This window comes from Pelodiscus sinensis, chromosome 1 (genome assembly GCF_052426305.1).
Source record: "Pelodiscus sinensis isolate ZL-2025 chromosome 1, ASM5242630v1, whole genome shotgun sequence".
NCBI lineage: Eukaryota > Metazoa > Chordata > Testudines > Trionychidae > Pelodiscus > Pelodiscus sinensis.
The window spans coordinates 42,601,233-42,617,554 of record NC_143052.1 but is presented as its reverse complement, the minus strand read 5'-3'; the positions used below and the strand labels follow the sequence as shown (position 1 = coordinate 42,617,554).

The 16,322-nt window shown below is 39.6% G+C and overlaps 1 protein-coding gene across 4 annotated transcripts in view; it reads left to right on the top strand.

Moving 5' to 3' along the window:
* The window catches only part of ASB15 (ankyrin repeat and SOCS box containing 15), a 43,780-nt gene extending 27,663 nt beyond the window's left edge, over nucleotides 1-16,117 (top strand). For 2 of the 4 annotated variants that reach the window (XM_089779042.1, XM_089779047.1), the window contains 4 exons: nucleotides 4,163-4,334; nucleotides 4,822-5,392; nucleotides 7,364-7,517; nucleotides 9,593-11,318. In XM_089779042.1, coding sequence (XP_089635168.1) covers nucleotides 4,163-4,334; nucleotides 4,822-5,392; nucleotides 7,364-7,517; nucleotides 9,593-9,765 — 1,070 coding nt within the window. In that variant the 3' untranslated portion in view covers nucleotides 9,766-11,318. Of the gene's footprint in view, nucleotides 1-4,162; nucleotides 4,335-4,821; nucleotides 5,393-7,363; nucleotides 7,518-9,592; nucleotides 11,319-12,840 lie in introns of those variants that run through there. The other 2 variants (XR_016349763.1, XM_089779037.1) reach the window with 2 other exon arrangements.
* Nucleotides 16,118-16,322: the final 205 nt, after the last annotated feature.

Genomic DNA, 16,322 nt, shown 5'->3' with positions numbered 1-16,322 from the left:
TAGTTTTGTTAAATATTCAGCTGATGGAGCAGTGTTTTTCTCATTGTAATCAACTTGGCTGGTGTTGGATCACAAAGTATGATAACACATATATGGCTGTGTCTACACTGCACCCCTTTTCCGGAAAAGGGATGCAGATGAGACAAGTCGGAATTGCAAATGAAGCGGGGGATTTAAATTTTCCCCGCTTCAGTTGTATAAACATGGCTACTGCTTTTTTCCAGCTCGGGGCTTTGCAGGAAAAAAGCGCCAGTCTAGACGGGGATCTTTTGGAAAATAAAGCTTTTTCCGAAAGGTCCCTTATTCCTCTTTAAAATCAGGAATAAGGGACCTTTTGGAAAAGACTTTATTATGATAGAGCTAAAATAGGCACCACAGGAAGTCTCTTTTATTATTTTAAATTTACTGCAGAGGATGCTGAAATTTCTTGTGGCTGGACTGTGCTTTGGGCCAAGAGCTAAAATCACTGGTTTTTGTCTAGAGCCAAATCCATCACAAGCTGGCAGAAGCAGCGAGTGGTTGGCTGGTGAACCAGAGGGAGCAGCAACAAGCAAGCTGCTGGCAAGGCAGCTGTCAGGAGCAGCGGACAGCCAGCAGGGTGACCAGCAGGAGCAGTGGGTGGGTGGCAGGGCGAGGGTAGCATGATGAGCAGCCAGCAGAGCAGAGGTGGCATGACAAGCAGCCAGAGGATGGTGTCGGCATGATGAGCGGCCAGCAGAGAGCAGTGAGCAGGCTGATGACACCCCCCCCTTCCACCCCAACTCAGGATGGGAGGCGAACTCTGCAGATGCATCTCTAAAGACTACGTTTGCCTTGACCAAGGGCAGCAACTGTGAGTGGGGTGCAGAGAAAGGTTGGGTGTGTGAAGGGGACATTTTCATTGCTGGACTTAAAAACCTGAGAGAAAAAGGACCTTGCCCAATCTACTTGGGACAGGACTTTTACTCATGGTTTTGAACTCTGGGTTGTTTTCCCACATTAATGTCAAGTTACTTCCATCCCTTTTATTAAAAGTTCCTTTTGTAAACTCAGACTCTGTGCTTGCGAGTGGGGAAGCATTGCCTCCCAGAGGTGTCCAAGGGTGGTGTGTGAATTTCCTAGGTTACTGAGTAGGGGCTCGAGCCAGTTCTGTGTTGGATGGATAGAGAGGTACTCCTAGATGTTGAACCCTGCTCTGGCTGCTGCTGGCTTCACCTGGCAGAAGGGTTACAACTAGAACTCAGGAGCTGCTTGCTTCCATCCCTAAAATCTGTCCATTAAATCGCACTGCTCTATAAAATTGGCTATTGCTTGACTTCATTCACAGATTTCAGCTAATTTTGTTGGAAAGAAATAAACATTGTCTTTAAATGATTAGGCCATGGTGAAGTAGAAAACATTTATAATTTTATAACTATTATATGCCTCTCAGTGTACCCTGGTGATATAGCCCTTCCTGAATGCACAGTTAGATGAAAGGAACTGGTAACAAAACTAGTCAGGAAAGATAAAGCAGTGACCAAGAAAATGGACTTCCTCTCAAACACAGTAGCTAAGTTTATATCCTTGAGGAGGGATAAAATAAATAATAAATCATACTTTGTTCTGGAGAAGCTGCTGATGTATTACTGCATACTGCTACTGACTGAAGGCTCCCTGTGGGAAACTTGTGCAGGTGCCAAGCCAGCTGGCCAACTCAGAAATTTGGCTAGCAGCCAGAGGGATGTAATGTGATGCCTACCTAGGAGGTGGAGCAGGATCTTGCCTGGTGTTTGTAGTTCAGGTAATAACAAGCATCATGGAATCAGGCACCTGCACAAGGGTAAAGCAGGAATAGGAGCCAAACTGAAGGTCAGAACTGCAGTCAGAAGTAAGAGGGGTAAATCAGAGTCCTAGTCAGGGATGTCACCAGGAGTTGGAGCTAGGACTCAGAAACCAGAATGGATAAGGGAGCCTGTGGCTGGGGCAAGAAGCACTGCTGCAGGCATAGCTCACATTAAGCAGTGGCTGTACTACTGCTGTTGCAAGCCTTAAATAACATCTTTTGGCCTCTCTACCCAATCAGGAAGCACAACCATTTGGAGGGGGCTTATTGGGCTCCATTGAGCTTGCTGGGTTGTCTACGGAGCAGGCTGGAAGCCAAATTTGCCCCATGACATGTAACTCAGAGATCCAGTCAGGGAATTATTGGTCCACAGGTACTTTTCTCAAAGAGCTGTAGAGGCATAGGCCTGCCACTTAATAGGAATGCAATCAGAGACTGAAAGAGGGTCTCAGAAGGGGTAATTTACCAGGAATCATGACAATCAGGAATATATGCTGACATTGAAGCCAACACTGCAGATTCATCTCTTACCATTAGGAATGTATGTTTCCATGTCGTTTGCTTACCTCTTGTAGCCAAAACAAGATGGCAAAGGCACAGAAAAGGGGTAAGACCTTTGTAGTCTTAAAATATTTGTATTTTAAATCTTTGTAGTCCTAAAATATTTCCAAATTTTAAAACCTTTGAAGTCCTAAAGTATTTCCCAATGTTCAACCATATTTCCATTGTCTGAATATTTTCTAGTTGTTCCTCTTGCACTCCCCTTGATTCCATGAAAATCATGCTGACTGGCATCTTCAGACTTATCACATGCAGCAATTTACACATCTGTGTTTTCTGGATACACCTCTATGTGTGGCTTGTGCCCTTCTCCCTGGTGAGCAAAGCATCCATTTCCCAAATATGCTGTAAAACTCTTCACTTGATTCTACTCTGTTAGAGCAAACAGTTGTTTTGTTCTGATCTATCCTGGTAATATTTTCTCTTCCCAGGAAGATTGGCAATTACAGTCCTGAACCTCTTCTCCCCTGCAAGCTCTTTCAGCAAACTTGATCAACAGATATCTGAGACAACATCAAGAATTTCCATTTGCTCCAGCTACCCTGGGGTTGTGTTAAAATCTTAAAATGCCTTTGCTGATGCTGTCAACAGCATTTCAGCTTTGGCAGCATCATGCAGTTCTTTTGCATCCTTCCATGAAGGATCTTTTGGAAGTCTTAGCACTAACAGTAGTCAGATTTTGTGCTCTCTTATTTCAACAAACTGACAGTGAAACTGCCATGGCAGGCTCTAATTTTTTTAAGCTAAGTATTGTACGTTGTGGACAAGTGTGAGAAGAATGTAATCTTTTTTCTAAACTGTAATGTGTGTGTTGAGAAAATCTTTGGTAAAGATTTGTGTAGCACCATTGAGGGAAGTAATATACAAACACATAGATAGACATGGTCCCTCACAAACTAAATAGACCAAATAAACAGAACACAAGGAAAATATCAAACATGCATGTCTTATGTTCTAGCAATATATTTTCCCACAACCTTCCTCCTTGATTGTTGACCATGTGTTCAGGCCATCTACACTACCACTGTTGATCACTGTCCTCTTTAAAAGTGTTTCTATATATCCAAGCAAATATCAGTGCCAGACCTTCTTTTGTAAAAGACAATTAATTGCATAGTGTTCACTTATTCACATTAATATACCTTTCCCTTTGGTGCAGAAGGTTGCCTCTCCAAACTGTTCAGTATTTTTGACATATTTTAGGCCTTATAAACAAGCCTGCTGATGAGGAGAAAAGGGGGCAGTTGTCCTGGGACCTGGCAAAGGAGCTTGGGACTCTCAGCCACTGCTACTTCCCTGAGCCCTTCCTCTTGCTTCTGCCCTGACTCCTTCTCCCCCGCCCCACCTCCAGCCCCCTGCCCTGACGAACCTGAGCAGTGCCTGGTAAATCTTCTAGTAATATATACGTTAGAAGTGACAACTGACAGCAATCCATTCCACTCAAGAAGGAACTACTTCTGCTCCTTCCCCAGACATTTTTTAACATGCAGATCAGAGATTAAGCATGTTTTTTAAAAGGATTTCAGAATACTGCAAATCTTCAGTTAAGTATCTCAACTCAAAGCAAATGTCACTCAAGTGATTTCTCTCCATTCTCCTAGTATATATCTATTTGTATCTGCAATGGCTGAATTTTACATTTAATTTCTAAAAAATACTATAATTTTTTCTATGAAGTTAGAGGCATCATTTTAATAACTGAACATGAAGAGAAAAGAAATTCAGGACATTTTACAGGGAAGATATCTCTTCCAAGTTCCTTTGAAAATAACTATTACCTATATATCCTTCCACCAGGTGGTGATGTTCATGCTTTAGCAGATGATGGTGCATCAGTACTATTTGAAGCAGCTGGAGGAGGTAATCCAGACTGTATAGCTCTTCTTTTAGAATATGGAGGAAGTGGTAATGTGCCTAATAAGGCAGGACAGCTCCCTATACACAAAGCAGCTTATGAAGGACATTATCTGTGAGTATAATTGTAGGTTTCATATACTCCACTATAATTCTGCAACTAGCACTACATCACAGTAATGAAGATTTAATTTAAAAGTCCAAATTTAAAGGTCATATTTGACAACTATGTATATTAGTTTTAATTAAATCTTATATGTGGCTTCAGCATATGCAATAGAAAATATAAAACAAAAACCTAGCAGAACTAAAAGGAAGTCACTGGGACAATCTGTGCTGATTTAACTCATTTCCTTCAAAAGGGTTCCAGATGGTATAAGTCGGTACAGATATTTTTCTTTTGGGATTGTTTGGGAATAAATGAACACGGTTTCTGACTGACTACAGAGGTGAAATGTTTAATTAGGTCACAACTGGACATTCTGTTTTCATGAGGCTGGAAAGGGGTTGATGTCTGGGTGAATTTTAGTTGGAGTCTGGGGAGGGGACTGATGCGTGGGTGGATTTTAGCCAGATGAAAATTTTCTTCATGATCTTTTTAGGTCACTGAAATATCTAATACCTGTTACATCAAAGGCTGCAATCCAGAAAAGCGGGTTAAGCCCCATTCACTCAGCAGCAGATGGCCAGAATGTTCAGTGCCTGGAACTCCTCATTGAAAATGATTTTGATGTCAATACTCTTCTGGCTGAACACATTTCTGAAAACTATGATGATGAAAGGAAAACAGCACTCTATTTTGCTGTTTCTAACAATGACATTCTCTGCACAGAAGTGTTACTCAAAGCTGGTGCAAACCCAAACAAGGATCCTCTAAATTGTCTTCTTGTAGCACTGAGAGCTGGCAACCATGAAATCGTACGGTTGCTTCTATCTTATGGAGCAAATGTCAATTGCTACTTCATGCTTGTGAATGACACTCATTTCCCCAGTGCTATTCAGTATGCTTTGAATGATGAGGTAATGCTGAGGCTTTTGTTAAATCATGGATATAAGGCAGAGAGGTGTTTTGACTGTATGCATGGCGACATCTTTGGAAGTTCTTTTCTGTGGTCACTTCCAGAAGAGGAGGTGTTACCAGGATGGACATCTTGTGTAATAAAAGATACTCCAGTAAGCACATTCCCCATTTTCTACTCTTTTTCATTTTTCTCTTCAGGGTAACCTTGCTTTACATTTATTTCATATTTTAAATCAGACATTAAGATGTCATGATGCTAGCATACTTGTTGACCCTACACCGCCTCCTCTCCCATACACACAAAATAACCATTCTTCAGTTTTTATTCTGGGATAAAGAAAACACATGTAGAATCATTTTACTTTTGCAACTGTGTCAGAGCTAGTAAGAAGGAAATATTGACTAGCAATTTTAAGGGAGGAGGATGGAAGGCAGGAAAATGGGTTCTATTCCCAACTCAGCCAATTATTTGCCAGTATATTTTGGGTTAAATCACTTAGGGCATGATCCTGCATACTCTTAAGTATGTGACTATCTACTCATGTGGTAAACCTATCTAAATCAATGGATTTACTCACACAGAGTCGCCAGGAATGAGATGTTAGGCCAAATTTATGAAAGTCCAGATTTTTGGTGTCCAGCTTGAGCTGTCCAAGACCTCATTTTCAGAGCCTGTGAGAACCCACAACTTTGACTGAAGTCAAGTGGGAGCTGTGCATACTGAGCACTTCTGAAAATCAGTACTTGGGTATCCCAATAAATCAGACTCCTAAAGTTAGTGTGTGTGTGGGGGGGGAGGGGGAGGAGGAATAAAAATGTAAGAATTAACCTATCTATACTTCAGATTCCACCTATAGATAGAATAATAATATCTACCTGTCACAAGGGGGCTGGGAGACTTGCTTTATTGATGTTTGGATAAGGCTTTGAAATCCTCAGATGAAAGACTGTGTAGTATGGAAATGCAAAGCATATAAAATGGGGCCAATACAATTAAATGCAGTACTTATGACATACCATTCTTAGACCATTTATATGTTTTGTATATAATGATGGGTTTAAAAGAAAAAAATATAATTGCATTTGGTACCAATCCCTTTTTTTTACTGAAGTCAATGATGAAATTCCCATTCAGTGGAAGTAGATGCCTTTTTGGATTCTGCTACCAGCAGGCATTCCCACATAATTAGAGTTAGGCCTGCTAACAGGGGAGGCAAAAGGAGCAACTGCCTTGTGGCTCGGTGAAACAAAAGAACCCAGAGCTCTTAGCCACCACTGCCGCTACTGCAGCAGCGGGCAGGTCCTTTAAATCTCTGCTGGAGCATGTACATGGTGCACTCCAGACAGCACTGAGGGCTGCCTGGGGGAGGTGCCATGCTCTCCAGGTGGCACTGAAAACTGCCTAGCTCCAGTCCCACCCCCTCCATCTGAGGCCTGGCCTTTTCTGCAGGTGCTGTGTGCCCCCGTTCCTCACTTTGTCCAGGGTCCAGTGAAGCTATCAGGAGGCATTAAGTTGTTATTGGTAACACACATAACTATTATTAGTGACACACACGAGGATTTTATAATTTGGATGCTTTTTGATCAAAGATTTCCAAGGGTAACAGATTATATCATAGACTATTTTGAGATTCCCCCAAACCCATTTTTCAGTGATATCTTCAAGCAAATTTTCAATACAAAGAATATCCAAAAATGTGGAGTTATGATAGTAGTAGATAAAAATGAGGAACACCTAAGAATTAATGTACTCAAGGTTTTTCCCTGGGTGTAAGATTGTTTGTACAATAATCATCAGCATACATGCAATGAAAGCTTAATTTTTTAAAGAGAGATGTTTAACTCTACTCCTAAAACCAAAGTCAAATAAAACAATAGAAGTTATTAAGATATTGTTATCTTTGACATTTTGAAAAGTGGCCTTCAGGTTTCTGTCCAATCAAATAAAGAAGTGTAAATTAGAGAAGGTTGGAGATGACTTTTTAAGTCATCCATTACATCCACATGAGGCATCAGTATAGGACTGTTGTTTACAGGTTATTTCTATTAATACATTCTTTAAAATTGCATCACTTTGTCATTAATGAAGGTGGGTTTTAAGAGAAATCTGTTTTTCCTTTCAGTTCTGTGACTTTATTACTGTTCCGTGGTTGAAACATTTAGTTGGAGAAGTGATTCGTATTTTGATAGACTATATGGATTATGTTCCTTTGTGCTCAAAACTTAAGGTTGTCCTAGAAGCACAGAAAGAATGGCCAGAGATTCGTCAGATATTAGGTAAACATCTAACATTAATTTAATGATTTGATCCAGTATGAAAGGTTTGTAAAAAAACATTGCTATAATTGCCAGACTATGTCTAATTCTAATGTGTTATATCTGAATCACCAAGTCTAAAAGCCAGTTCCTAATCCCTGCTCTCCGATTGGGGCAGATCCTCAGGTATAATCAGTCAAGGTGCCACAAGGCTACTCATTTTTAAAGTTACAGACCAACATGGCTACCCATCTGAGACATAATTCCATTGACATCACTGCATTAGCAATTTATACCAGTTGAGGATCTGCCACACTCAGTATCTTGTTCTGGGGAAGCCCTATTTATTTCATTATGATATTTATAATCGTTGTTTAGAACTTGCAATAACTCAAACACGCAGGATGTAATACTGCACTTTCAAGTGTTATTGTGTCAGTGGGCATCAAAGGTGCTGATTATAAGATGTTAGTACATAAAATCACAATCAGTGAGGCTGACAGTCTTACCTGACCTCTGGGCAAGGCTGGGGACACAGCTCCATGTCCCTGGACAGGACATAGCAGAAGAGGCAGGGCTGGAGCTAGCTTCCTCCAGACAGCCTCAGTGCTGCCCAGAGCACAGAGTGCAGGCCTCTGCTGGCAATTTAAAGGGCCCAGGACTCTGGCATCGGCCAGGAGCCTTGGGACCTTTTTAACTGCTGGGCCAGTGGGGAATTTTGACCACTTGTCAGAGGGCTGGATCACCATTTAGAACTTAACTAAAATAAATAAGCATATCAATTAAAAATAGGGAAAATATAATGATCATCCCATATGAAAATAAGTACAATAAAATTGGCCACTGGATGTCACTATTGCTTCACAAGTCTCAAGCAGGTAGCCTGGTTAGTCTGTAACTTTAAAAACAACAAGTAGTCCTGTGGCACCTTAGTGTACATTTACGGGACAAAGTTGAATTAAGATACGCAACTTCAGCTACGTTAATTGTATGGCTGAGGCTGAAGTAGCTTAACTCAGGTTTTTTAGCTGTCCACGCTGCAGGAAATCGAAAGGAGAACACTCTTCCTTTGACTTCCCTTACTCCTCGTGGAAGCAAGACTACTGGAATCAACTGGAGTGTCCCTCTCAGTTCAAATTAGCTGTCTTAACTAGACCAGATAATTTGAACCCTGGAAGATCGACAGCAGAAGCTTTGATCTTCCTCTGAAGTATAGAGGTACCTTTAGGGTACTTCTAGACAGCGGCACTATTTTGGGATATTTGCAATATTGCAAAATAACTATTTTGCATCTTTTGAACAAGCCCATTATTTCAAATTATCTTTCAAAAGATCAGGCATGCTATTCCAAACTCCATGTAAACCTCACTCCATGAGGATTAAGGGATGTTTTGGAATAGTGATTTATTTTGAAATTTGGTTCTGTCTATACAGTGCCAAATTTTGAAATAAGCTATTTCAAAATACACTCGAAATAAGCTATGCAATTTGCGTAGCCCAAATTGAATAGCTTGTTTCGAGATAAGGGTTCAGTGTAGACACAGCCTTAAAGACTAACAAAAATATATAGTATCACGAGTTTTGTGGGTAAAACCACTTCATCAGATGATGAGCTGGAGTGGAAATAACAGAACCAAGATATTTATAATTAAGGAGGAAGAAAAAAAAATACCTGTCTATTGTACGACCAGTGCTAACGAGGCTAATTAAGTGGGCTGGGAGTGTCCCATTCTTAGCTTTTGATGTAAAAATGCATTTGTTAGAGATGGGGAGACTGGTTTATATGGTGACATCCAGTTAATGTCTTTGTTCAAGCCCAGGGAAACAGTGTCAAATTTGTATATAAAGGTCAATTCCACACTCTAAGTAACTGGCTGGTGAGAAATTCCTTTTTAGAAGAATGGCTACTTTTGAATCCATGACTGAATGACTATGAAGGTTAAAATGTTCCCCTACAGATTTATGTGTGTTACCATTTTTTATGTCTGATTTGTGTTTGGTCAGTTTTAAAGAAGTAGATTTACAGAAATCCTTGTTGAGCCTTTCTTAAAGTAGTAGATTACCATCCCCCATATGTTTCTCTCATTATTTTTCAGAGAATCCTCGCCCATTAAAGCATTTGTGCCGCCTGAAAATACGTAAACTGATGGGACTAAGGAGGCTACAGAAACAAAGATCAATGGCAAGACTTCCGCTTCCACCTGTACTCAAGGGCTATATCCTATTTAAAGAATATGATCTTTATGGAAAGGGGCTAAATTTAGCCTAGATTTAAAGAAGTTGTTTAAAACTTGTAAAATTCTTTAGAATTTTTGGCTAGATTGAGAATTATTTAGTATTGTTATATTTACTTAAAACAGTTGATATTTGCTGTAAGGGCAAGTCTACACTGCAGGGCTAAAGTAAAATAAGCTATGCATCTTGAGCTATGTCAATTGCGTAGTTTAAGTCAAAATGGCTTAATTCAGCTTTTGGCTCTGTCTACACAGCAGGAAGTTGAAGGAAGAACATGCTTCCTTCAACTTCTCTTACTCCTCAGGAAATGAGAGTTACAGGAGTCGGAATAAGAAGTCCTCCATCTCGACATTATTTTGAAGTAACAACTTGCTGTGTAGACGTACCCTAATAGGTCTTTTACGAGAAAATCCTTTTTAAAGAACATAGCATGTAAGACTCAGGTTTTTTTTTTCTGTTTTTACTTAACATTATGTCATGCAATATGATATTTTAAGAGCATGGAGAAGGAGATGATAGTCATTGTGCAACCCAGAACCTCTTGAATTGGATTTTAGGTGAGTAATACGTACACTTCAACCTGGGAAAAAAGCATATTTAATATCTACTGCAAACAGAGTTGTCTTAGTGGTTTCTCTATGGAATATGATAATAGATCAAGTTTAAAATGCTAGTTTATTTTTAAAAGTGTATATGTAGAAATTAGATGTACGATGAAAATAAAAATGTTCCCTGTTTCATTTGTATAACAACACTTAACTGAGCAACCTTTTATGTATTTGGCTTGAAATGTAATATATTTTCCATTTTAAATCATGGTCCTACTGTTAAATGCTCCAAAATAATAAAACAATTATTTTTATTTAGATTTAAAGAAACATAGAATCATAGAACACTAGAACTGGAAAGGACCCCGAGAAATCATCAAGGCCAGTCCCTGTCCCCACAGCAAGACCCAGTACCATCTAGACCAGTGGTTCTTAACCTTGGGTGCACGTACCCCCTGGGGGTATGAGATGCCCTTTCTGGGGATGCGAGACATGCCAGATTTTTATGATATATGTTAGGTTTAAAACTGACCTACTTCAACGATTTTTAATAAGGGGTGTGAGAACATATTTTGAGGACCAAAGGGGTACAGGCTGCAGTAAGGTTAAGAACCATTGGTCTAGACCATCCCTGAGGGTATGTCTACACTAGTTCGTTAATTCGAGCTAGGTAGGCAAATCAGGCAACCAGAGTTGCAAATAAAGCCCGGGATTTAAGTATCCTGGCTTTATTTGCATGTTCCCATCCTTAGTTCAGATTAACTGTTACTCCTTGTGGAATGAGGTATAACAGTTAATCCAAACTAAGGATTTAGTTCGGATTAACTTTAAACTGCCACATGTAGCCGCAGGCAGTTTGTTCGAACTAAGGGGATTTAAAAATGGCGGCCAGATGGGAACATGCAAATAAAGCCCAGGATATTTAAATCCTGGGCTTCATTTGCAACTCCGGTTGCCTGATTTGCTTACATAGCTCGAATTAACGAGCTATTATAGACATACCCTGATAGACGTCTATCTAACCTGCTCTTAAATATCTCCAGAGATGGATGATGAGCTTTCGTGGGCCAGACCCACTTCCTCAGATCAAAAATCTGAGGATTTTTGATCTGAGGAAGTGGGTCTGGCCCACGAAAGCTCATCATCGAATAAACCATCTTGTTAGTCTTTAAAGTGCTACATTGTCCTGCATTTTGCTTCAACTACCCCAGACTAACACGGCTACATTTCTATCACTATTCCAGAGATGGAGATTCCACAGCCTCCCTAGGCAGCTTATTCCAATGTTTAACCACCCTGACAGTTAGGACGTTTTTCGTAATGTTCAGCCTAAACCTTCTTTGTTGCTGTTGAAACCCATTGCTTCATGTCCTAGAACAATTTTTCTCCCTCCTTTTTGTGACACCTTTTTAGATACCTGAAGACCGCTATCATGTCCCCCGTCAGTCTTCACCTTTCCAAACTAAACAAGCCCCATTCTTTCAGTTTTACTTTGTAGGTCATGTTCTCTAGATCTTTACTCATTCTTGTTGCTCATGCTAGTTCCCTCTCCAATTTCTCCACATCTTTTTTTAAATGCAGTGCCCAGAACTGGCCACAGTACTCTAATTGAGGCCTGATCAGTGCAGAGTAGAGCAGAAAAATGACTTCTCGTGTCTTGCTCACAACACTCCTGTTAATGCGTCACAGGATCATGTTTGCTTTTTTTGCAACAGCGTCACAGTGTTGACTCATATTTAGCTTGAGGTCAACTATGACCCTAGATCTCTTTCTGCAGTACTCTTTCCTATTCTGTATGTGTGAAATGGATTGTTCCTTCCTAAGTGGAGTACTTTGCATTTGTCCTTATTAAATTTCATCCTTTTTACCTCAGACCATTTCTCTAGTTTGTCCAGATCATTTTGAATTATGACCCTATCCTCCAAAGCAGTTGCAACCCCTCCCAGCTTGGAATCTCTGCAAACTTAATAAGTGTACTCTCTATGCCAATATTTAAATCGTTGATGAAGATATTGAACAGAACCACTCCCAGAACAGACCCTTGTGGAACCCCACTTCTTATGCCCTTCCAGCAAAATTATGAACCATTAATAACTTCTCTCTGAGAATGGTTATCCAGTCAGTCATGAACCCACCTTATATTAGTCCCATCTAAGTTATATTTTCCTAAATTATTGATAAGAAGATCATGTGAGACAGTATCAAATGCCTTACTAAAGTCTAGGTATATCACATCCAGCAATACACAATACAGCAATCATCATTTTTAGTCATACTGTAAAGCTTTAGGGGAATGATATTATGGCTTAGCCTTCTGTGGCTTTGGTGTTCTTTCACAACAGTTGTGCATGTCAGTGAAGTTTACAATTAGTCTGACAGCCATCAAAAATATTGTAAGCCCAGAGTGTTCCTTTTGCTCTAAGCCTGAGGTAGAAACTGATTTGGACCATTTAGTAAACACTGGAATATTGTCACTGCTTTCACACAAGTGGGCTGCACCCATGGTTCAGTTTAAATTTGTAGAGATTTCAAAGTGGCACTAAATCCAATTTTATTTGCAGATAACTACAACCACTACTCTCACATTGAAGATTTCTTTGCCAGTCTTAGTAATGGACAGTGTTTCAATCAATTGGATTTGCTCAATGTGTACAATGGAGATTTATCTGCCATTTCATAAATATCTCTCAATCAATATGCAAAAATTTTGTTACAACAGTTGACTTTTGGTATCACGTCAACACTTCCCTTTTCCAGAAAGCTGAGGAAGAGATCATGAAAAGATGGAGTTCATTTCTACTTGGATGATATTCTTGTTACAGGAAAGGATCAAGAGAATCATCTTCAGAATTTGGACACTGTCTTGCAGTGTTTAGAAGACTATGGACTGAGAGTATGTCAAGATAACTGAGTTTTTTACAGTTTCATGGACATGTAATTGATGTCAAAATTGTGATGCCTTACTGATGGATCATTGGCTGTTACTTTTATTTTTTGGATGGAAACATGGAATTCTGTCATTAGCTGCTACTCATGAAACAATGGGCATTGCTTCTTTCAATGCATTCCTATAATCTTCAATTCAGTAAAGGAACTCAGCAATGCTGATGGGTTGTGATCTGTGTTCCCTGTAAACTGTGTGCTTGTGCAGTCTCCCAGGAGAGATTCAAATGCTATCCAGCTAATTAGCAGAGTTCTCACAGCTAGGTTTTTGTTTCTACTGGTGGTGCACATTCGCACATATGTCAGTGCACATAAAATTTTATTCTGTACATGGGTGGAAGAAATCCACACAGAGTTGATGGAAGAGATTAGAGGAAACATTGGTTGTGATGACTGACATGCCTGCTCTGCCATCAACCCAAAGAAACTTCAGAGAAAGTGTTTTTTCTGTTTGATGGATAGGTTACCCATCATTAGCACAGACATCAACAAAGAAACAGCTAAGGATTATGTGCTAAGGAAAGAAGTGGTATTACAAAGTACTGTAGTGTTGGATTAAAAAAAATCCCAGTGTACACTATTTATGTCATGTCAATATGAATTATCTGTGAATCTCAGTTGCATATATTGGAAAATGCAGGTGATCATTCCAAGATCATGCCAGTTTCAGGTTTTGAAAACTCTTCACAAAGAACATTTTGGCATTGTGTGGATGAAGGCCTTACATAGCCTGGAGTCATTTCTATGGCCAGGGAGTGACAAAGATATAGAAAGAAATGCTAAGTGTACTACGTGCCAACAAATGCAACATGATCCTGGCCCAACTTATCTACCCCCTTGGTCATGGCTTCAGATTCATTGGACATTTATTCATGTGGACTTTACCAGACCCTATAGAAGGTTATGTTTTTGGTTGTAGTTAACACCTATTTGAAATGTCCAGAAGTTTTCAGAATGGCTTCTGAGATCTAAGCTTCTTAAGAGCTTATTTTGAATCATCAACAGAAACTGGACAAGTTTTTGCTTTTCTACAGGAACACAATACATGCAACAACCCTGGAGTCATCTGCAACTCTAGTCTTGAAGCAATCTTTGCATACCTGTTGAAACCTGCTGCATCCTGATATTGTGTCACATACAGCCAAATCCCAAGCTATGCACATTCATTCATGATGTGAGACTCATCATTGCTCTTTTCAAGTAGGAAACAAAGCAGACTGACTACTGTGACTGTGACATGAAATGGATACCTGAAAAATGTGTAAAATGCACAGGACCTCTTTTGTTTGTGGCAAAACTATCTGATGGTATTTTATGGAAGAAACATGTGAACTCATAATTTTGACAAGTACCAGAATCCAGGTATATTCCTTAGATCAAACCTCCTTCAGTTAGAACTCCTAATTTTGATGCCTTCGTGAAAGAAACTTTGATGGCAGATCCAGTTGATTTCTTACCCTGACTATTCCTGTTGTTCAGTGCACTGCCACACCACCATCACCATGTTATCCCAAGAGGGAAAGAACAAGATGTGTGCTTGAACGTATATGTTATTCAGTTGGCCCTGGTATACAGTAGGGAGTTATTTTGAAATAATCATCCTTATTTTGAAATAATAAATGGAACATCCATACTACTAAGCTCATTATTTCAAAATAATGTGTTGGTTATTTCAAAATCTGTACTCCTGCCTTCCACAGAGAAGAAAACTTTTTTTGAAATTATTTTGAAATAGTGGTAGTGTGGATGCTCTGCTGCTGCTATTTCAAAATAGCTACTCTCCAGAGTAATTTGAAGTAATTACTCCCCAGTGCTTCCTGGGGCTTTAAGTCAAGGTAACGTGCCCATATTAAGGGAGCCTGCCTTGGACTAACTTTGAGGCTTCCCCATAGAGTGGACACACTATTTCAAAATAGTTATTTTGGGAGTTATTATTTCGAATGTAGCCATTTCCAAATAATTTCCTAGTGTAGACATGCCCTTTGTGAGTTGCTGTTCCTGACAGAGTAATACTTTGCAACCTCAGACACTGCAGTAAACCATCCACAACTTCAGTTAGGTGAACATTTTTAAAGTAGGGTGGAGGAATGTGATGTCCTATCCCTTTATGTTTCAGCACTCGCCCTTCCTCCATGCAAACCTTTCGTTTTATATTGGTTTCAGTTTTGCTGCTGGAAGAATAATAATCTCTCCTTAGCAAACAGCTTGTTTTCATTAGTTCCCTCTGTCTGGATTCTTCCCTGCTGGGTCTAAATATAACAAAACCATCAGAACATCTTCTCACGGATTATGGTAGGTTCTTTGACATTGACAATTTTTAACTAAGGTTGAACTTTTTTTTCTAAAAGTGATATTATATTTCAAATAGCAGTTAATTCAGGGAAATTTTATGGCCTGTGTTTTGAAGGAAATCGTACTAGATTATCACAGTAGTCCCTTCTGGTTTTATAACGCATGAATTATTGGAGCTGAGAGACAGCCTGGAATTGCCAGTTTCCAATTTCCTTGCTCCAATTTCCTTTCCAGGCTCCTAGTTCCCACCATTACACTTTATACTTTATATGATATATTTTGTACAGAGTGCCTTGTGTGGAATCATTTCTAAACTGATAATTTGCTGAACATCATTATTCCACTTAAATGTCTATAATAGCACTGCATGTAAAATTATGAGATTTTTCCTATATGATTGTTACTGAAATGTATTGTACTTCTGTGTAATGCAGACGAATGAGTATATCAGAGACAAAGGCACACTAGCATGCCAGGTAGGTGCTAAAAAGCCATTACCTAATTAACTATCCATTTACAAGCAGGATTTGGGTATATGAACAAGAAATTTTAATTGCATCACAGGAATGTTTCAATCTGCATGTCCATATCCTAGTGTGTGTGTGTGTGTGTGTGTGTGTGGGGGGGGGGTAATCCTCAGAGAAAAGAGGAGAGTATAAAAATAAGATGACTTCCACATCATCCTTTCCTAAATGGAAAGGATTACTTTCCATCTAGGGAATGAGGCTGGGACTAAAGAATAATGCTAGTGTTACCCCGATGCTCTGTAATTCTTGAATGGCTGAGAAAACATTCATGGTACCATTGC